At 44.0% G+C, this 22,575-nt stretch overlaps 3 protein-coding genes across 4 annotated transcripts; all 3 read left to right on the forward strand.

Moving 5' to 3' along the window:
* The first annotated feature begins 896 nt into the window (after nt 1-896).
* LOC134087784 (DNA-binding protein inhibitor ID-1-like) lies at nt 897-2,151 on the forward strand. The gene is made up of 2 exons (XM_062541528.1): nt 897-1,417; nt 1,573-2,151. Exons 1-2 carry the CDS (start codon nt 1,064-1,066, stop codon nt 1,606-1,608), a joined length of 390 nt encoding a protein of 129 aa, XP_062397512.1. The 5' UTR covers nt 897-1,063; the 3' UTR covers nt 1,609-2,151.
* Nucleotides 2,152-4,657: 2,506 nt separating this feature from the next.
* Nucleotides 4,658-7,923, forward strand: mrgbp (MRG/MORF4L binding protein). Of its 2 annotated transcripts, XM_062541530.1 has the most exons (6): nt 4,658-4,848; nt 5,465-5,586; nt 5,679-5,760; nt 5,895-5,969; nt 6,190-6,226; nt 7,620-7,864. In XM_062541530.1, exons 1-6 carry the CDS (start codon nt 4,713-4,715, stop codon nt 7,714-7,716), a joined length of 549 nt encoding a protein of 182 aa, XP_062397514.1. In that variant the 5' UTR covers nt 4,658-4,712; the 3' UTR covers nt 7,717-7,864. The 2 variants fall into 2 exon arrangements, with proteins under 2 accessions (XP_062397514.1, XP_062397513.1); XM_062541529.1 differs by lacking the exon at nt 6,190-6,226 and having other exon boundaries at nt 4,659-4,848; nt 7,620-7,923.
* Nucleotides 7,924-9,896: 1,973 nt separating this feature from the next.
* eef1a2 (eukaryotic translation elongation factor 1 alpha 2) lies at nt 9,897-19,315 on the forward strand. The gene is made up of 8 exons (XM_062541531.1): nt 9,897-10,023; nt 10,887-11,073; nt 12,274-12,453; nt 12,802-13,098; nt 13,672-13,822; nt 14,144-14,400; nt 14,640-14,874; nt 17,580-19,315. Exons 2-8 carry the CDS (start codon nt 10,930-10,932, stop codon nt 17,705-17,707), a joined length of 1,392 nt encoding a protein of 463 aa, XP_062397515.1. The 5' UTR covers nt 9,897-10,023; nt 10,887-10,929; the 3' UTR covers nt 17,708-19,315.
* The last annotated feature ends 3,260 nt before the right edge of the window (nt 19,316-22,575 follow it).

The following is a 22,575-nucleotide window of genomic DNA, read 5'->3' on the forward strand; positions in this document are numbered from 1 at the left end:
CACACATGCCTGCACTCAGTGGGAACATATGAAAGGCTCTGTAAATTTATTCTCTGGGAACTTAAACACAAGTGTGGGGGGCTACGTGTGAAGATAGGCTACTTTTTTGAGGGAATCTGCGAAGTTTATTTACTTGCAATGATGGCTGTTTTCATCATGGATTTCGCGGCTGTCCTAAAACTTTATGTTTTATGTTTTCATGCATAACATAGAACATTATGTTCTGTGTTTTTGTTAAAAAAAAAAAATTAAAAAAAAGCCTATACTATTACAGATGATTTACATGCATTAGACAAAACGTTGTTATATTATATTTCTTAATAGTTTCTGTTGCCATTTCAAGCTTGCAAAAATATTCTATTCTAAGATGCCCTTTCATATTATTGGTAAGGTTACTCTGCAAACAGAAACCTGGTGAAATGTCTCAAGCTTAAGATACCTTCTCTCTGATCAATAAAAATAATAGGTTGGTCCATTCACTTTTGCCTCAAGGGTTTTTCTCTCTCATTGCTCTGGCAAAGAAAGGCATGCATGGCTATTTCAGCTGTGGTTAAGGCACCAATTAAAAGCCTATTCATCGAAAGTAATTGCTGCATTCTTTATGATATGCTCCCACCCACGCCTCTAGGCGATCACTACACCTGCAAAATCCCCGGGCGACGGACAGCTGGGTTCCCACATTGCACCCGTCGAAAAAAAAACACATTTGTTTCCATTTGTAACACCATCCTCTAACAGATTGTGCAGGTTGATAACTACTTCAGAGTCACTATTGGTGGAATCAAACGAGAGGGCTGGTCGCGCCCGAGAGCTAAGGTATGTCATTGGTCCTGGTGCTCTAACATAGCCCGTTTAGGACACTCCCCCAGGTTCTCAAGAAACATAAGTACAGCGGCCGCTCTCACCAGAATCACAACTGTCAGAAAGTGCTCGACGTTTTGCATACACTCTACCAAGGGAATTATTGGCAGCAAACCAACTCGCTTAGCTGTCATCACCAAGACTATCCTTTTCGACTTCATTTCTTTGACAGCATCTTTTTTTTACCAATTCGCAAGTCAAGATGAAGGTTGTTGGATCTACCTGCGCGCTGAAGAGCAAGGTTGGAAGCGAGGACATGGTTCGCTGTCTCTCTGAACAGAGCTTGACCATCTCCAAGTGCAAGATCCCCTTGCTGGACGAGCAGATGAGTGCGTTTCTCCAGGACATGAACAGTTGCTACAGCAAGCTCAAGGAGCTGGTGCCAACTCTGCCACCCAACAAGAAGGCCAGCAAGATGGAGATCCTCCAGCACGTCATCGACTACATCTGGGATCTCCAAATCGAGCTCGACTCACCGGGCATGAAGCAAGCGTCCTCGGGGTCTCGCACACCTCTGACTACCCTCAACGCAGAGCTGAGCAGCATCTCTGTCGAGGTAAGAATGCTGAAATTGTTGTCATTATGGTGCGTGCCACAGACTTAATGTCACCTCTGGCTGCGCTATAGCCTCTGCAATGTTTGGTCACTCCAAACTTCTCTGACATGTGATGTGTAAACTAATCGACTGTCTCCTCATCTTTCCTCCTTTAGAATGGGTGCTCAGATGACAGAATCCTGTGTCGCTGATTTCTCTGCGAGACATCAGAAGCAGCAGCAGCAGCAGCAGCAGCAGAATCAGTAGCAGCAGCCAGAACACGGGATGCTGTCACCGGCGATGTTTCGTCTCGCCCCAAACCTTGCATCAAGAAGTGACGAGACGAAGCATTATTGTGGCGCCGAACTGATAGCCTACTCCCCAAGTAGACGAGCGCAAGGAGAGACTGGTGTAGCCAGAGGTGACCGGCCAGGAGTGGAGGTCCCTGATGTGACTTAGGTTTAGCTGTATGGACAGTTGCCGACATAGCATCAACAATCACTCTTATAATATTGCCTTTTTGGATTCCTCCAAAAGACAGTGTCAATTCCATTGTTCCTGTACTTTTTGTATTTTTGAATTCTGAACGTACACTTAGAGAAGAATTTTATATTTTGCAAAAAATGCCAACTTCTCAGATTGCTGAGTTATATCTGTATTGTATATTACAATGCATTCTATGTGAAATGTCAATATTGTTTTATTACAATGTACCTAAATGATGTTTATATTAAAACAAATAGTATTTTGGAAAACGTTTGGTTTATAGTTGTATCATTACATTGACATTAATGACTTGGCTATATCTCCACAAGAAAAGGATTACACATTTAACAGTGTTTCCCTCTACAAAGCCTGGAACTGACATAACAGAAAACTTCATCCCACTAGAGATGACTCATCAGCAAGAATCACATGAATTAATACATTAAAGCTGGCCAGAATCTTTGAGAACAGTCGTCATCTAACAGATATGGTGAAAAGGCAAAGGCTGCGTAATCTCAACCACAATATCTTATGCTTCAAAAAGTTTTACTTAAGTTGACTTATTATTGCCTTTTGAGAGACCATGTAAAATTCAAGCAAAAGAGTAACACAATGAAGAAATGTCAAATACATAAGAAATACAAAACAAAAACACTTGCGCTCCCGTGCGCCTAAACGCACACACACTGTGTGAGAGTGAGGGGGGGGGGGCAATTGGTGTGTGTGTGTGTGAGAGAGAGAGAGAGAGAGAGAGGGAGAGAGAGAGAGAGAGAGAGAGAGTATGTGAGAGAGAGAGAGAGAGAGAGAGAGAGAGAGAGAGAGAGAGAGAGCACACAGCACAGTGAGCCCCTTTCCTTGGCTGCGCTCCCGGCCCATCTGCAGCTTGGCTCGCGGATTACTGTTTGTTAATGTTTCAATCAGCTGTGCGCCGAGGAATGTGGAGCTATTTAACCTGAACTTCCCCAGGTGTGCCGCGGCGCCGCTCAGTCTGGGCCCGCCTGCCCTTCCCTGCCCTTGGCACAATGCTATCACACAAACACAATCCCACACTGACTCGCCCTCGGAGCGGCAGCGGCTGCAGCTGTGTGCATCACACTGTAGGAAATTGGAACAACATTGCATCAGAGAAGAAGAAACGATTTGGTGTAATTTAAAGCGTGCTGCTTTTAACCTCTGCATTGCCATGTGACACCGCAGGCTTTCTTGGTTGAGAGATTATCAAAGTATTTTTTAAAAACTATATTCAATATAATTAATTTAGCCACTGTCATTAATTATTTTGTTCGTGCAATGCATCGCCTCCTTAGTTGATAAATTGGGTATCACTTAAAATAAAACAAAACAAAATGATACAAACTGTACCACAGTCGAAATAATCAAAAGTGATCAGCCAACAACACAGTTTCCGGAATAATAATAGGCCATGCAAAAAAATACAATTTACATACAGAATGATTATTTTAATTTAAGATAACTGCATGACCAACTTTGTCAAATCGCGAATTACACCAAATTTAGGACAGTCGCTGGGGTACTCGGTAAGATTGGTCATATTTTGTCGTCTATCGCCATCTTGTGGTTCCTTTGATTCATAGAGGCTTTGTTTGCATATTGTCACGATTGCACATTCCACTGAGTGTATGTGCAAACTAATGTGCCACATCTGACCCCTTTGTTAGTCGAATGAGGTGGAAAGATCCAGCGCAGCTATTGTGTTTGATTCTGAATTGTGCCAATGGCAGTAAATACGCATCACGAGACACTTATATCAAATATCTGACCAGCTTGTTGGTGGCAGCATGATGTAGATGGACATAGATGCCAGAATGTTAAGAGTCATGATGGCAAATTAGTCATAGTATGGTTCTGTAGGCTGATGGGTTCAAACATGGCAAATAAGGCTATGAAAAAAGATATTTAAAAATGTGACCCATTAAGTTTGTGGTAAGCTTAGAGTGGCTACTCCACTGAAGGCCTTGCTTTAGATGACAAACCAAATCTCCAACAAAACCTTCTATTTTAAACACACTAGCAAGGCAATAGGCTACTTTAGATTCTCAAATGAATATGGCCATAGGGTGAAGAACATGTTTGAATGGAATGGCCACTTATAAGGCGGGGAATCCTGAGAATGACGGAAGCCCTGGACAAGACCCAGATTCAGAAGTGTCATTGTTTTGTTGACCCAAGGTGTGTTTGTTTGCTTGTGTGTGTGTGTGTGTGTGTGTGTGTGTGTGTGTGTGTGTGTGTGTGTGTGTGTGTGTGTGTGTGTGCGTGTGTGTGTGTGTGTGTGTGTGCTATTCTACTATATCTGTTTATTTGTTTGTTTAATGTGTAATGCTTAAATGACGGCAAATGCTACAATTACAACTGTTCAGTTTCAGTCTATGATCATAATACGAACTGTGTCATATTAGGCTATCATCTCAGATGCATAGGCTAGATCTTGTAGGCTACCACATTATAATTTATCTAGGCTATCTGTCAATCTATCTATCTGTATTAACAAACGAATGAGAAACATTATGTTTGAAGTGTGCTGCAACCGATGAAGCTGATCAGCACCTGCAAATTAGGCTAGGCCTATAGCCTATCGATGGATGCAAGTAGGTAATGACTGTTACAAGTAGCCTATTAAATGTGTCACATATTAGGCCGCCATAAGATACAAACTAATCAGTCGGAAACTGCAGGCGTTACACTGTTGCCAAATGTTACATTACAGGACATTGTTATGGTCCTTGGGGGCGCTGTTTCCCCTATACTTTTGCAGCGTACATTTGCAGTGTTTTGTGTTGGAGCGGCGGGGTCCATTGTTTGTGTCAGAAACATGGGGGAAGCCGAGCCCGTTCCTGCGGACGAGAAACAGGCCGACTCTGGGTTAAGTTCTACTGATGAGTCGGTGATATGGAGCCAAGAGGTGGAAGTGTGCCTCTTTCATGCTATGCTGGGTCATAAACCTGTTGGTAAGCGAATTATGTAAAGATTTCTCACCTAAAGACCAAGTAACATTGACTAGGCCCCAGCCTCTAGCTAACCTTTGCTAACTGGCTAACAGATGGGCAGGATCATGCAAGGATGCGTTAAATAACTTGTCGCCAGCTGGCGAGCGGGAATGAACATAGCTAAGAGAAGCCGATAAGATTTTCATATGACCATAAACATAAATGCTTGCTGAACCTTTCCGCAACTAATCGGGGTTTGCATAACTTATCGTTGTCCATATGTCGATAGCAAGGCTAACATTAGCATGACCACATTAACGATACAAAATGCATGGGGCTAACGCTATCTAATCAATTGTATTCCGTGTTAAGATGCATCACAGTGTTTGTATGTTCTGTATTAACTTAATGGTAATGATTACTATCTAGCCCATAACTTAAGCTAAGTGGTGCGCTAGCTAACGTTGGGGTTATCCTAACGCTAGCTAACGTTGACTGATGTTAATGTGAAAGTTAATACAGGTGAGCAAGTTATCGATAACATTATGGTGTTACAACACCAGCTTCCAGTCAGGCTATTTTAAATATCTAAAATCACTGTTTTACTGAACTGATGTAAATAATGTCTGTAACGCAGGTGTAAACCGTCACTTTCACATGATATGTATTCGGGACAAGTTCAGTCAAAATATTGGAAGACAGGTGTCGTCGAAAGTCATCTGGGACCACCTTAGTACGATGTATGATATGCAAGCTTTGGTGAGTGTTCCAGTATGGAAATACTTTTATTTCAGCCCAGCACACAATTGTCTCGACACACCCTCTTGATAATCCCAATCTGTTCATTACAGCATGAATCCGAAATATTGCCTTTTCCTAATTCTGAAAAGACCTTTGTACTACCAGAAGAGATCATTCAAGAGGTGAAAGAAGGTAAACATTATACTAGTTACATTCACTTTGCAGTTGTCCGAGGTGATTATTTTTTTGGTTGCAATGATTGCAGGAGGAGTAGGTGTAAGAACTGATGGTTGCTTTTAACAGGCATGTGCTTGTCATTCCAACAGGTAAACTGGGCTCTGAAGATGATGTGAAGGAAGAGTTTAAAGAGGAACGTGATCCTCCTGCAACGCATGAAGAAGGTCCTTTTCTTGTTTATTCACACTTGCATTGATCACTTAATGTGTTTTCCTTTTCTATCCTATTCTCTTTCATTCCTTCTGACGCGGACACTTAAAAAAAAAAAAAAAAAAACTTGAGCCCATGTGCGTCGTTGCATCTCTCTTTTTCTGGAACGTTCTCCCCTTTTGGCACGCAACGTTGGCGCCCCTCACATTGGTCATTTGTGTCTCGTTTTCAAAGGTCTGGGTCCCAGTATGGCTGGCCAGGATATTGAGAGGTATGGACAGAAGAACACTTCTGCTCTGTTCCAAAACTCCTACTTGACCTTGTTAAAGACCAGAGACCGCTGTAGGGCAACATCAGAGAGCACACACACCATGTGTGTGTGTCTCTCTCTCTCTCTCTCTCTCTCTCTCTCCTTCTTTCTTTTTCTCACTCTTTGTCTTTCTCTCTCTGTCTCTCTCTCTCTCTTTCTTGCTTTCACTCTTTGTCTTTCTCTCTTTCTCTCTTTCTCTCTTTCTCTCTCTCTCTCTCTCTCTCTCTGTCCTCCTCCTCTATCATCTCCTCTCTCCTTGTCTCTATCCCCCCCCCACCCCCCCTTTTTCTGTACCTGCAGTTTGGCTAGAAAAAAAGCTATAATGTCCTGTTATTTGTATACATATCCCTATAAAAAGCATGGCATGCTTAATTTTCTTGAGCTAAGTTTGGTATTTGTCTTTGAGAGGGATGAGATTCAGGGGGCTAAGGTGTGTCGTGGCATGCTTCATGGTGGTGGCTAGTTGAGGTGGAGTGTGCATTGAAAGACAGTCGAATGATGCGGAACTTTTCTAACCTTTCCTCCCATGGCTAACACTTCTGCAGCAGTGGGGTTATTTCAAAACGTCTGTTGAATTTTCCTCTTTACACCTTGATGATAGTCCATGGAGTCCAGGATGACCATGGGTCTGTATTTCTGAATGTGTCTTCTTTTGGTTTTATGCAATAGCTATCTTGATTTTTTTTCTCTCCAAGTATTGGCAATTAGAGTATTCGGATGTTATGCAGGACACAATCTCAATCCCACCAGCATGTGAGGTCATAGCAGTTGTCCTGCATGCATTGAGACATGGTGGCGGAGTTAATTCCTTTGCCCCCATTGAAGGGGTACTCAAGCAGTTGGGATCCCACGAAAAATGAGTATAGACATGCAGTGTTGTCTGTCGCCTTTTTGTTTTTTGGGCCATGAATTTGGAGAAGATCGTTGTTCTTTTAAGATGTAAATGGACATTCATTTGTGTTCCAACACACAGAAGCACTGCTCTTTTCACAGTTTTGACAGTTGACCAAATTGCCTCTTTTTTTTACTCATTGAGACGGTGTGTTGTGTTGGTCATATTTTATAGAATGTCTACATTTCATAAGGTGTACACTTTGACATGTCAATCCCACTGTATTTGTGTTATTTTGGGATTGACATGGCAAATGTACAAATGCAATTGCCCCGCGAATAAACTCTAAATCTCAGACTAGCCACCTGAGTTTTAAGAATAGAGGAGATGTTTGTCAAGCCCTCAAGTCATTCTCAACTGTCATCTCCCTTGTCTCTCTGTCTCTCTGTTTCTCTTTCTTTCCCTCCATCCCTCCCTCTTCATCCTCCCGTTTCCTCTCCCCATTGTCTTCCTGTCCGCCAGGCAGCAACTCCTCGGTGAAGATGGCCGTGGAGAAGCCAAGCGTGCGGGACAAGGAGAGGGAGCGGGAACGGGAGCGGTCCGAGAGGGCCCAGGGTGAGCCCGCGCAGCCCAAGGAGGTGGTGGGGGAGAAGAGGAAGAGGAACCGGGCCACCGAGAAGGTGCTCAGCTCCAGCAACCCCTCCAGCCCTGGCGGGGCCAAGCGGCGGCGGACGTAGAGTCCCCCGAAAAAGGAACGGTGCCCCGTGATGGACGTAGCCCCGAAGCCCCGAGACAAATGGCAGGTGTCCTGACGCAGTTATTTGGGGGGTGGGGGAGCAAGGGGGGGAGGGGAGGGGCGGGGGGGTTTGGCTTGCTGGAGCAACAAGATTGATCTGTCGGCTGTGAAAGAAGGACTGCAGAATTGGAAATGATGAGTGTGTGGAGGGGGTGTGTGTGGCCTGAACACGCGTTGAGGTCACGAGGTTCACGGAGAACTTGCATTCTAAAAAAAAATGTTCTTGAGGTCACAAAGGTGGCACACACCGGCGACACCTGTAGAAGGACACACTGGCACAAAGCAACATGGTGTTGAACCTCACTGTGTTGGTCTCGGCTGGAAACACTCCAGTCTGTGTTTTTGCCTTGAATAACAACAGCAACAAAAAAAACTATTGGTTCATGTAGGGCATCGTGTAGTTTCCAGTCATGCCTACTAGTCAGGAGACGATTAGCTGTTCTGTTTTGCTGTGTCTGTCGCCTTTATGCTGTACGAAAGAACTGAAAGAACTTGAACGGAACAGTGTGATGAAATGTGTAGGCTAACTCCTCGCTCAATGTAGAACAGATCGACTCCACAAAAGGGACTTTTGGACCTCAACCTGCACCAAATGCGTGTAGTTGGATGAACGCAAACATTTCTGGCATCATGAGATGAAATCAAGCATGTTTAATGTTTTTTATTTAGGCTTGGGTCACACCTGCTAGCAGCATCCAACATGAGGAGAGTCAAGAAGCGCACATATAATCAAAATAAAGTGTGAGTGTTGGTTGTGTCCATTGATACTTTTTTTTTCAGTTATAATATCTGTGATTTTTGAGATCTGTTACTATGCAGAGTGAGAACACACCCAAGCAGCTAACTGTCCCTCTGTCCATCACATTCTAACCATTTTGTGTTTTTCTAATACCATTGGAAAGTATGATTTCTCAAAACACTCTTGAATTTGTGCTAAATGTGAGCCTGATTGACTACAGAGAGCAAGGTACAGATTGCCAACGCAGCTTGTGAGTCAATGTAGTACAAGAAATATGTTTTTAAATGTATATAAAGGATGTCTGCATATTCACCTGCCAGAAAGAGGGCCTAGCGGTGTGTTAAAAAATGTAGAATTGTGATGTTTTTTTTATTTCTTTTATTGCAGCTCCTTTGAACTGTTTTTAAGAATGATTTGCCTTTTTAATTTATTCTGCCTGCCCATTTTTTTTTTTTTTAAAGGTTTATGCCTTTATTAAATTTCACTTTGGAATGGCTCTTTGGGTGTTGCCTCAGTTATGAACAATGGAATAATGTTAAATACCTTTGATTATATTATGACAATCTGACAAAGGTTGTTAGAACAGCCAGTCCTCTGTTGGTTTATTCACATTAAAAAAGCACCTTATAAGATTGAACAGTGGCAGTTGTCAGGTAGTCTTTGTGCTACCAATACAACTTCTGCCCCTGCAGGGTTGTCACCAAAGCCTGAACATCAGGGCATTTAATTTGCAGTTAAGCATTTCTTAATTCTCATTTGGAAATAAGCATAATTTGCTATGCATTTGGCACTGATTTAAATGGAAAGTACAGTATCAGTCCTATGTTTATGCTACAGTCCTAATGTTATAAAAAAGCTCACCATCAATGCCAGTACAAATGTTTGCCCTCATTTTCTCACCACAAAAAAAAGGTGCTTGGCAATGGTGACTTCATGCTTTGGAACAAAATAGTACATTATGACCCAGTATCTGCAGATTGTTGGTGTTCTAGCACCAGAGTTATTTACTGTATATGTGAGACGCACTCCTCTCTGACATAATAACTGTATCTAGGTGGCCTCCAGAATTCATCAGTCCCCGAAGCGAGACGTTTGCTGAATCATGTTTGTGTCTCACCCCTCGGCGCGGTACTTACTTTCATTTTCAGTCCGTCCCGATCCTCCTTAATCTCCCCCCTCAGTGCAGGATGCTGTGATGCAGTCGAGTTTCACTGCAGTCTCTACCCACCACTCTACCGCATTGCTGTCTCAGAGAGGGGAGGGTGTGTGTGTGTGTGTGTGAGTTTGGGGTGTATTCACTGCGCAGACAAAATTTGAGTCTGCCACCCCCTCGTAGGTGCACAGAGCCTGGGCCAGGGAAGGCAGACTGCTGCTCGAAGTAACAGCTGCAGGTAAGGGGCCGAACTTACCCGATTCTACTCTAAATTATTGCTTTATCCGACTTGCATCATCTCAAACAAGAGGTTTGTCTAGATGCTAACAGGGTTGCATAGTAACAAGGCTTCAGGAAGTGAAAGGGAGAGTGCTACAAATTTGAATCATGCAAATGCTTTAAATCATGGAATGTTTAAAACGTACACTCTCAGTCTCGACAGTGTGTGAAAATATATACACTGATTTTGCTGAGGCAGAGGACCTTGTATCAGTGTTTATTTTGGGGGAGATGGGACTCATAGGACTTTGTCTTGTTTTCACAAAGGGGGGTTTCAAATCTCAGACAAGCGCTGAGACACCCGGGGATTTGGGAATGGAGCACTGTCTCTGACCCACACTGCTATGGCCTAATTGAGCTGAGAGTAAACAGCCCTAGCCCTACTGCTGCTGCTAGTGTGAAACGAGACCTGAAGCATTGTCAACAGTGCAGTTTGTGTCTTGCCGTTCTGAGGCACTGATGATAAACTTTTGTATTTGGGTTTGAAAATGAAATAGTGTTAATCCACTCAGATTGTGGTTATTTGATGCGGTAGCTTTCAGCTGCTTCTTACGATGTCATGGTCTGATCATCAGTGCAATAGTGTAAATGTACTTGATCATTGCATCATATCAGAAATACAAGCTCTGATTCCTTTTTTTGCTGGCTGTTTCAAGCATAACAAAATATATATTTGGAAATGGGTAACTCAAGCTAAAACATAGCTTTTGTCTACAGTATATGCAATGGTGCTTTCTTTAAGTGTAAGATAATATATAAGAAGAAATCAAACCACAAATCAGAATCTAAATTTGATTATTGCCACACCCTGATTCCTCTCAGCATTGCACTGTGCGAGGGCCCCTGCCCTCTGTGACGATTTAGCATGGGGAAGGAGAAGATCCACATCAACATCGTGGTCATCGGCCATGTGGACTCGGGCAAGTCCACCACCACTGGCCACCTCATCTACAAGTGCGGAGGCATCGACAAGCGGACCATCGAGAAATTTGAGAAGGAGGCAGCTGAGGTGAGAGGACCCCTGCAGGTGACATCAGGCCCAGTCTGCTCATGCTCAGATTGTAGGACATACAGTATCAGTGCTGTGTCTTCACAAATGAGCGCATCAGACATTGCTGGGGGAGGAGGGGGACATTGATTCTAGCATTACATTAATACACAGGATAAGGTGTTATAATCCCTTGTGCCAAAATCCGAGGTAAAAACATATTAAGAAGCCCCGGCCCAACATTAACTTAACTTGAAGAAGCAAGCTAACCACCAATCTGCCAACCAATGGTCACAAGCACAAGACGAATGGCCAATCGAACTGCTGTATACAGTTAGATTGGCCATTTGTCTTGTGTTTGTGACCAAGTTACTAAGGACATCCTCAATACAATGGCAACATGGATGCTGATGAAATTTGTTTTGTAAATGATGATAGATAATAGACTGATTGATAGCCAGCAGCCAGACTAATGCATGTCTGGTTCTGACTAATGCTGAATTACTGGAGCTAAGCAGGCGTGGACTTGAGGAGTACTTGGATGGGAGACATCCTTGGAAAGGTGGCTGCTGGAAGTGGTATTGCAAGGTGGGAATTAGGTAGCAATCTTGCCTCAGGCCAAAAAAATCAATCCCAATGCTCCAGTGGACTGACGGCAACACAATGCAACAGAAGATGTTGTCCTTTGGATGAAATGTTAAACCGAGGTTCTGACTCACTGTGGTCGTTAAAGATCCCATGGCATTTGTTGCAAACAGAGTAAGGGGTTCCTTTACCTTATTCCTTACCTGGTTTATTCAATCTGGCCCCCTAATTATCTTCTTGTGTGATTGGCTCATTCAGAGACTGTTGACACATATTTATGACTGATTGGATGCATTATCAGTTTCTATCACAAAGACAGTGATTGCTCATCTCATTTTGTATTTATAACATGTTGTCATTGAAATATTGCTTTTCCAATGCTTTGAGAGGCATATAATATAGACCCACCCATCTTTTGTGGTTTGTGAGCAACAACAGCCATTTTCACCTAATGATTATCTGATTACAGTGTTTGAGTTAATTGAAAAAAAACTCTTATCTAGCAGCATAGACAGACAACTGTAAACAATTCAGCTGGTATCGAGGGGAAATATGAGTGTCCTTCTTGGTATGGACACAAGATGGAGCTACAATGCAATCTAGTGTTCAGCTGGTCCACTGTGTGTGTTGCTACAGATGGGAAAGGGATCCTTCAAGTACGCCTGGGTCCTGGACAAACTGAAGGCCGAGAGGGAGAGGGGCATCACCATCGATATCTCTCTCTGGAAGTTTGAGACCAACAAATACTACATCACCATCATCGATGCCCCTGGACACAGGGATTTCATCAAGAATATGATCACTGGAACCTCGCAGGTATGGTCAGGCTCCCATGCTGAATCCTGGATTACCTTTGTATGACATTTGAATCACTGTTTTTGATTATCCTATTCATGTGGCTAGGGGTTATTTTATATAATCTATTTTTCTGACTTATAAAGCAAATAATTTTTTCAGCTTTTATCATGCTTTTTATATGTGAATTCCAAACCATAACTTTCACTTACACAAATGTTTTAATTTCTATGTCAACTATATGAGACATAAGGATTATGTGTGTGTTGAATGCAGTGTCAATATTCTGTCACATTGATTCAATGAACTGCCTACCTCAGAAGTTCTCACTAAATCCCCTGTAATGCACTCTGTATTCCTCCTGAGCAGGCTGACTGCGCGGTGCTGATCGTGGCCGCCGGGGTGGGCGAGTTTGAAGCGGGCATCTCCAAGAACGGTCAGACCCGCGAACACGCCCTGCTGGCCTACACGCTGGGCGTCAAGCAGCTGATCGTGGCGGTCAACAAGATGGACTCCACCGAGCCGCCCTACAGCGAGAAGCGCTACGAGGAGATCGTCAAAGAGGTCAGCGCCTACATCAAGAAGATCGGCTACAGCCCCGCCGGAGTGCCCTTTGTGCCCATCTCTGGTTGGCATGGGGACAACATGCTGGAACCTTCCTCCAATGTGAGTAATGTGTGTAAATGAACTGCCATCCACGTTCCCTTTCTTTCTTCTTCCTCGCTTTTCTGTCTCGGCACACTTCAAGGTCTATTATCTTCACAGAGATTTCAAAACAGGGTTTATTTTCATGCAGACCTTTCATCGAAAGTTCTTTGAAATGTGAAGCCCATCTTTTTAATAGTTCTATAAACAAACTAGCCTACACCAAGCCTTACATCAAATGATTAAAATAAATAAAATGTTGCACAATATGGTGTGGTTTCCATGCATGAAATAAGAGGTACTGACCACACTGTGTACCATTAGGATGTTTACCATCCATTAGGACATCAGTAGGATACACTGTGTGCTGTGTAGAAAGAGGTGGAAAAGTCCAGCTTCAGAGAGTAAAAGTCCTATCACATACAGTATCTGTGCCAACCATTCTTTTAAACCAGCTGATTCGAATTAGCACAACTCTTCAGCCAGGTACAGCAGCTAATTGATGAGATCACCTGTGTTGAGTGCACACACAGGTAGAACCACAATATGATTGGCCTTTTACTTTCTGAATGAGTTTTCCCCCTCTGTGGGTAGATGCCCTGGTTCAAAGGCTGGAAGCTGGACCGGAAGGAGCACCATGCGAGTGGGGTGACCCTGCTTGAGGCTCTCGACACCATCATGCCCCCGTCTCGCCCCACTGACAAACCCCTGCGTCTGCCCCTGCAGGACGTCTATAAGATAGGGGGTATGGCCCAGCTATGAGCACCATTCCAATTCATCATATATTACTGTATGTACTCCTCTGTAGCATAGTTCAATTAATGATCTGCATTCCATTTTGTGATCTTGTTATTTGATTTCAGAAGATTATCATTATATTAAATACAATTATAACTGTAAGTGCTTAGAGTATGTAGTCATTTTATTGTTTGTTGACCCAAGGGGGGTGTGTGTGTGTGTGTGTGTGTGTGTGTGTGTGTGTGTGTGTGTCTGTGTGTCTGTGTGTCTGTGTGTGTGTCTGTGTGTGTGTGTGTGTCTGTGTGTCTGTGTGTGTGTGTGTGTCCAGGTATTGGCACTGTGCCGGTGGGCCGAGTGGAGACCGGAGTGCTGCGTCCAGGCATGGTGGTGACCTTTGCCCCGGTGAACATCACCACTGAGGTCAAGTCTGTGGAGATGCACCACGAGTCTCTGAGCGAAGCGCTGCCCGGCGACAACGTGGGCTTCAACGTCAAGAACGTGTCCGTGAAGGATATTCGCCGTGGCAACGTCTGTGGGGACAGCAAGGCTGACCCCCCTCAAGAAGCCGCAGTCTTCATTGCCCAGGTGAGACTGATACTTACATATACACACACACACACACACACACACACACACACATACACACACACACACACACACACACACACACACAGATGAACAGATCACACAGTCACTACACTGGCATGCTCTTGTTCATGTATAGCAATTTAGCCCTTTGGTCGTTTACTTTGTAACTTTGTATCCATTATTCTCCCTTCTCTATCTCTCTCTCTCCCTCCTCCACCTCCCTGTCCCATCCTCAGGTCATCATCCTGAACCACCCTGGCCAGATCAGCGCCGGCTACTCTCCGGTCATCGACTGCCACACAGCTCACATCGCCTGCAAGTTTGCCGAGCTCAAGGAGAAGATCGACCGGCGCTCGGGCAAGAAGCTGGAGGACAACCCCAAGACCCTCAAGTCCGGGGACGCCGCCATCGTGGAGATGCTGCCTGGCAAGCCCATGTGTGTGGAGAGCTTCTCCCAGTACCCTCCTCTGGGTGAGTTTCTGTGTAGAGAGTCTCAGCTGATCTCTGCCCCTCCTCACAATAGACCTCTGAAGTACGCCTACAAAAAAGCACCTAAAGCTGCCACCTTTGCAAAGAAAGTGCCTGGATCTCTGTATGGGCGAAGATGCCAGATTTGTGGCTGCTTTTTGTAGGCTTCATAGGTCTATGGCACTTTTAGACTCATATTTGTTAATTTAACAGACTACTTCATTCAAGGCGTATAATGGAGGTGGTACAAAATCTAGTCAAGTCAAAAAAACCTGCCGGCAGCTCAGGCTGGAAACCTGCACATCTATCTCCTCTGTTCCCTGCCAGAACCTTTGGCTCCAATCACAAACTAGCTTATCCAAAAGATGCACTCGATCATTGGTCTGATTGGTTGAAGGATTATCCAAGCGTACGGAGTCATGATTTGAATGATGCCAATAGAGCTCGACAGTCCCGCCCCTCTTCCGAGAGAGCACGCCTCTCGTGCAGTAGAAATAAAGCGCTGACTCCCCATACTAATGTTCAATCTTAAAAGATTGAGCTTAGTATGGTGATAGCATAGCCAGACTTTGTTTTCTGTAGCAGAACCAGAAAAGCAAGGCATTATGAATATCATGGTCATTGCTTTACATATAATTAAAATCAAATAATAACAAAAAAACCTGTTCTGGCCTGGATACCACAAACGCTACAGAAATCAGTTTCAGTGTAGACTTTTCTTGGATCCCGAACAGTGTAAGATTGTTGGCTGATGTCTGATTACACCCTGCTGAGCAAGGCTGCAGCCATTTGATGATGCAAATCAGGCATATAATATATCTTTGATTTTTAATTACTTATTAAACATCGTCTGGTGCCTTGTGTTCCAGTATAGCTCTTAGCTAAATTAGCTGATATTAAAGCATACATTGTGAATCTCTGTGGGACTTATAGCCTATACTGACATAATGACATGAGAACATTCTTTCTTTAATTCTCCTCTCATTCCCACATGTACTCAACACAACCCCATTATATCGTATGGGCTCCCTCATGCCCCATGTAAAGTTTAGATAAGTGCATGGAAGCATATGTCTCGCATCACAGTCCCCTGCGTCTCGCGCTGTCTGCTAATCCCACTCCCACTCCCACACTTAACAAGCCTGGCCCGGGCCACTACGGCCTGTAGTGGGAGAGCAAAGCACACATGCAGTCGCTTTCACAGGTCAGTCCAATTTCAGAAGAGCTCTTCATTTTCTCCTGTAGACAAGGCAACGTTTTCATGTCCAACATGGATGGTCATGTCTCTTGGTAGGTGAATATGTAAGTTATAAACCGCAAGCATGGAATTCTGTTTATCACTTTATTGCACTCACTGCTGGCGACGCGATCACCCATCGATTCAGTGAAGATACACTGACCGGGCAGCTGTTTTCTATTATGACGCCATATTCGCCCTGAAAAATAGAAAAGGGCCCGATTAGAGTGATGCGACACCCGTAGTTCCACTTGCCGTATCCGTTGGCCCATTCACTTCTATAGATTATATTCAATTTTGCTGGTCGCCAGCCATAAATCGGCATTGCATCACCAGCCATGTGTGTATGTCTCTATTATGTTATGCATATGACTGTGCTAGTGTTGGTGATGAGGGCCATTTTTCCCTTTATGTGTTCAGACTATGCTTGGTGTTGGTGATGAGGGCCATTTATCCCTTTATGTGTTCAGACTATGCTTGGTGTTAGTGACGAGGGCCATTTTTCCCTTCATGTGTTCAGACTGTGCTTGGTGTTAGTGATGAGGGCCATTCTCCTCTCCTCAGTTCTAGCCTTGTCTGGATCTGATGTTCCCTGTGCTGCTGCATCACACATGTCGTCAATTTAGTTGCTCAATCAGATTTCACACACTGATGTTTGCCGTTTAGAAACCCCTCTCCGTTGTCCTCTTGCTTGGCATATATCGGCCAACATCTTGTACTTGTTCTCAGTGTTTACATATTTCAGGGCTTTAATGTTTTTTCTCTCTGTTTTTTTTTTTTAACAATAACGGAGTCCGGGCCCTGAGACTCAGTAATCGGGTTCATGTCAAACACAGACATTTCAAGCTCGCACTGTCATCCGTGGATCGCTGAAACACTCTTGCAGGCAAAAAAGCGCACGCTGAGTGCCGAGAGAGGCTGTAACTCAGCATCCCGGAGGGCCATTAAAAGGCTGAGTGACAGCAGTTTTGTGTGCAAACACTGGAAAAGATGGCATGTCTTTCTCTTTCCAGGCCGTATTGATGTGCTCGTAAAGGGCGCTCGGCCGTGATTTCCAGCCCCTCTTCCACATGATGACGGACTTATGGCTCCGGCCGTAATTCACAGCGTGTCGAGCGCCTTGATTTCCCCCTCGTGACTATTCTGTGTTTATGTGTGTGTGTGTGTATGTATGAGTGTTTGTGTGTGTGTGTGTGTGTGTGTGTGTGTGTGTGTGTGTGTTGTCCATGTTGTCCATATGCCTTAGATTACAGTATGTGTTTATGTTTGGGGTGTGCGTAAAGGCAGAAAGACAGATGTGTGTGTGTGTGTGTATGTACAGTATGTGTGTGTGTATGTTTTTAGGCCTATGAGTGTGAATTAATTACGTATCCTTGTGTGTGGTTGTATGTTCTTGTCTATCTTTCTCTGTATGATTGTGCACTTGTGTGTGTGTGCGCGCTTGTGTGTGTGTGTGTGTGTTGGCACACAGGGCGCTTCGCTGTCAGAGACATGCGTCAGACTGTTGCAGTGGGCGTCATCAAGAGCGTGGAGAAGAAGGTCGGGGGCTCGGGCAGGGTGACCAAGTCCGCCCAGAAAGCTCAGAAGGTCACCAAATGAGCGCCTGGAACGAGCACAGCACCAAGGCAGCGCCAACCAAGGCAACGAGCAGACGTGCCACCATGCTAACCATTAGCCTAGCCACCGTCCCTCTACCTCTGCTCCCCAACCACCCTCTCCACTGAGTGTGTCCCGAATCCCTCCTTCTGCTTACGTGCTTGCAACACCTGGATGGGTGGATGGGTCTTAACCAGACAGAGCAATGAGCATGCCCAATATTTTATCTGAGCTGTCTGCGAGTGTCTGTTGTTTCACTGGTCCCGCCACTCTGCTTTTGCCTCCCCCTCAGCTAAAGACCATTAGGCTACAGAAGAGGGGGGTTTAGCCGCCGAGGCTGATCTAACAGAGGTGTCTGAAGTATCAGGTGAATGAGGTGAGAGGTGCTGGAGGTGAGGAGGAGTCCAGATAAGTGTCAACTGTCCAAGTCGGAAGGGAATGGTTCCAAGAGGGTCTTTATAAAACAGGAACAGATGATGTTGTATAACCACTTGTATAAACAGAAGCAGGTGCTGTTATGAGCGAAATTCATCAGAAAGAGACATAGTGGGGAAATGACAGACTATGGCTTGAATAATCTTTTTTGTCTATGAAAGTGTATGTTTTAAAGGTATTCTACTATACAGTCCTACTGTAGCATTCATATTCTAGCAGTCTATCTATCTTTCTTTGCTGTGTAGGCTATACACTGGCATCCACTATTCAGAGCACAGTAAGAGTTTCAACAAGAGAAGATTAGGTGAAAGTCTTAAGTTATAGTCTTTGAAATCCAGTCGCAGCATTGCTGCCATCTATGCAGTGAGTTGGATCTAACGAGAAAAAGAAAGAGAATGTTTCTCTGTACTATGTATAGCTTTTTTATTGAAGATTGATAAAAGATTATTGTCCTCCTTTATTCATTTCCAGAGGTTTGTGTCCTGTTGTGACTTGTGTCTGTATGGCAGTGTGAACCATAGTCGTGTGTGAGTTTTGAGTGTAAATGTTTTATATGTGGTACTAAAATAGAGTGTTTTCTGGGTCGGGTCCTGCAGCTCCCTGCAGATCAAGTAAACCAAGAGATGCCATTTTACCTCACAAAACAGACAGCCAAGACGCATCTGAAAATGATACCATAATTATTAGGAAAGAGACTGATGTTAACCTTTACTGACAGTGACTGTATACGAGCTCTGCAGAGATTCTGCGCTGGTTCCAGTGGATTGTGTGTGATTTTGTCCTTTGTGTTCGTTTTACGATACCTGGATCATTGGAAACGAGAAGTGTCTGCTGTATAGAAGAGATCAGCGGGGCGTTTGTGATGTGTCATGCTGTGAAGCGAGACCTGAAAAATAGAAGCTGTACCAAATCACATCCTCTAGTGTTCCTCTCTGTGGGTAATCGTCATTCCACACGCAGTACAGATTGCATATTGATTTCATGTGCGCCTTGTGCTTATTTATTACGGTTTATTCCTGTGTGGTTATTTATATTTGTTTATTGACGGGCTAGTCAGCCCCTCCCAGCAGGGGCTTGTTTTGTTGTGTATTTGTTAGTCATTGTTTGCCTTGGAGCCATGAGTTTGTGACCTTGAGAATGACAAAGCGATGATTAAAACAATATGTTGCACACACAGTTCACGCATCCCTCTGAGTTCAATTCTTTTATGATTATACGGACGTGCACATTCGAGTGTGCCCACAGATAATCGAAATGAAATTGCTTCCATCTAAGATATATTGTTTTTGTGTCCAATCAATTGCACATACAGAGTCCAGAGTCCAGAAGTATAACCCAGATGTTGGAGATTAGTTCATGACACGCTGTCCTTTCAGATTAAATGGCATGAAAGAAAGAAGCATTTATTTGGAAGAGATGTGCTCTGGGTGTGTCAACTTGGACATTATTCACTCCTGATGGAATCACAAGGAAGTCAGTGATCATGTTCAGTTCATATTATCTTTTTGCAGGGAAGACATTAAAAGTATATATTTTAAGCCTTGCCAATTGAAATATATACATGTATAAATATTAGCAGTGTTTGATTAAGTATTTGCACAATGGTGAAAAGTGTTAAAAACTAATAATGGAAATTGAAATGAACACACTTCCGAAACACAGGAAAATTATTTATTACATGCTACAGATAACTTAACATGCAGTATAAACCCCTAAAAATCCTGGGGGGCCTCATTACAGAAACTTCCAAACTCTGAAACCCTATCTTATTTTAGTTTAGGATGGCGTTTAGGATTTTTGGTATTACAGAAGCATGTTTCCTAACTGCATTTAGGGGAAAATCCTATCTTAAATACTGTAGTAGAAATGTTCATGTTGACTGGTATGTAGCAGACACTTTTATCTAAGTGACACTATATCTCACAGCAATGACTTCGGGAAATCGAATCCGTGCCGATTGATTGTCAGGCAATGATGTTCCCACAGCTCCTCCATGCCTGCAACATGAGGTAACATATGCAAACCTATTAAGTGACTATTGGGTTCACTGATTGAGGTCTTATATGCCATTACAATGTAATAGAAATGTGAATTGTAATACGGTTGTCATTGCCTGGAAGGTTGAATAATGCCTTTGGAGGCTGAGGCCAGTGGATGAGATCTCAAGCAGGTGGGAGAGGACCGCCAGACGGACTGGACGCAGACAGGATGGACGTGGTGGACGCGTCCTTTTGAAGGGGAGCCAGTAATGTCTCTGGGAGACAGCGCCGAGACACTGCCAAAGGCGGGAGGTTAGTGATGGAGGCTGCATCTGGACCACCTGGGGCGAGCGAGGGTATCTGGGGCTGGGGACTTACTCATCAAAAGAGCGGCCAGGAGGAGGAGCGAGGGAAGCACTCGTGGAAAAAAAAAAAGCTCTTTTCAGGTTCTTTCAGAAGTTCGTTTCAAAGTAAGCTTTTGTGTGGAGAGCCTAAGGATACTCTCCATGCACTAACAAATTGCTTTGCATGAAAGTGCTCATTAAACGAATACGTGTAGAACAACTTTTAATACACAAAGAGCTCTGTGTTTGGCAAAGGACGGTTTACAACCACAGAGAGCCTTGTTTAGTGCAAACACTGGGGATGTTTCAAAAGTGACTTGGAAAGGCAGCGGCTACCCAAAATCTCACCCTAATAGCGCTATCCAACACACACCCTCTCGGTCACAATGGTCAGCCAAATTCCCATTGCCTTTTCACCACTCTCATATTTAATACGGATCAGACTTTTTAATTCGAATGAGTCATGGTTTCCCATTCCAGGCCTAGAATGCACTGACAGGATCTCTCCTAAACTGCTCAATTCACAGGGCATGGCTCATCTTTTTATTAGCCAGAAGTAATCCCAGGCATATGACTCAGGGTAAACAACATACTCGGTTCAATTATTTTTTGACCGTTTCGGAGAGCTCAGCAGAAGGGTATATATATCCCTTCTTTTTGCTCTCATTCTCAGAAGTGGACCTTGAGTTGAGTCATGAAAGACTTATGGTCACGGCCTCTGTATGAAGCATCTGAAGAACCCATAAGAGCTCTTGATTATGTCCTTGAAGAGAGTGCAGCTGTGGCGTAGAGCTGATCAGAGGAGTTAAACTGGCTGAACTCAGCTGTCTCTTTCACGAGGCTGGTTTAAAGATGGCTGCAGAGATGCTCTCAGAAGAATCAGTAATCAACTGTCGTCTCACACGAGAGCAGAAACACGCACCATCTGGATTCACAGCACATTAGGAAATGTATGTCAAACACACAAGCATGAATAAACATGTTTGTTGGGTGTACTTGTAAACTAATCAGTATACCATGCACAGTAAGCGCAAACAGAAGAAGACAGAGATTCCAGACCACAGTTTTGGAGAAGCATCAATGTACACAAAGGTCAAAAACTAAGCAGAATCCTGCTGTGAACAATAAATATGACTCTATAACTATAGAAAGTAGTTTGTTTTAAAGGGCATTCACTGATATACCTAGACAACGGATCACAATCCACTGACAGCAGATGGCGCTGTGACACTGCATTTCCATTGCAGATTTGGGCAATATAATTCACATAGCTATTCTATAAGGTTTACAGATTAAATGTATTGCCAGATAAGCCCTTTATAATGAAACTACCCAATGCACATACACACATGTTGACACGCGCACACACACACACACACACACACACACACACAGAGACCTACACACATACAGCAATTTTGCTTTCTCTCTGTCTGACACACACACACACACACACACATTTTTGTGCTCACAGCGCGACAGTCTAGCTCTAGCGTGCAGGAGTTCTCACCTGAACAGATTGCCTGTGGTTTCGCACTGGCTGCCCCTCCACCTGAGCTTGTAACTGTTTATGATCTGCCGATACGGCCTCAGGCCTGGGGGACTGAGAGAGAGAGAGAGAGAGAGAGAGAGAGAGAGAGAGAGAGAGAGAGAGAGAGAGAGAGTGTGAGACCCCTCTGGAGCACTGCTTAGAGTTGGAAACTTACCCCAACATTTACATCTACACATTTGTGAGAGAATATTCCCCCAAAGCCTGCAGATGAGGTGGGGGCACAGAGGAAGTGGATGTGGGGAGTACGGTCAGTGGTGAGTCTGGGCTGAGATCGGCAATGATTCTGCCGTAAGGATGTGCACACTGATATGAGTGTAGCCTTATACAAATAATCCAGATATTTGGGCATGCACATGCAGAATGAAAATGTACACGCTGTGATTAGGGTGGCCTATGTCTGACCCTTTTGGCTGTCATGGATTTTTTCTTGGGCTGTTATGGATTTTTTCTTGGGCTGTTGTGATTTCTTTGAACAGCATCATGACTTCATTTGGGCTCAGTGGATAGAATTGAGATGGTAATGTAGAGGAAGTGGTCTGGAGTTTAGACTGAAGTTTAACG

The sequence above is a fragment of the Sardina pilchardus genome, chromosome 7 (genome assembly GCF_963854185.1).
Source record: "Sardina pilchardus chromosome 7, fSarPil1.1, whole genome shotgun sequence".
Lineage (NCBI taxonomy): Eukaryota > Metazoa > Chordata > Actinopteri > Clupeiformes > Clupeidae > Sardina > Sardina pilchardus.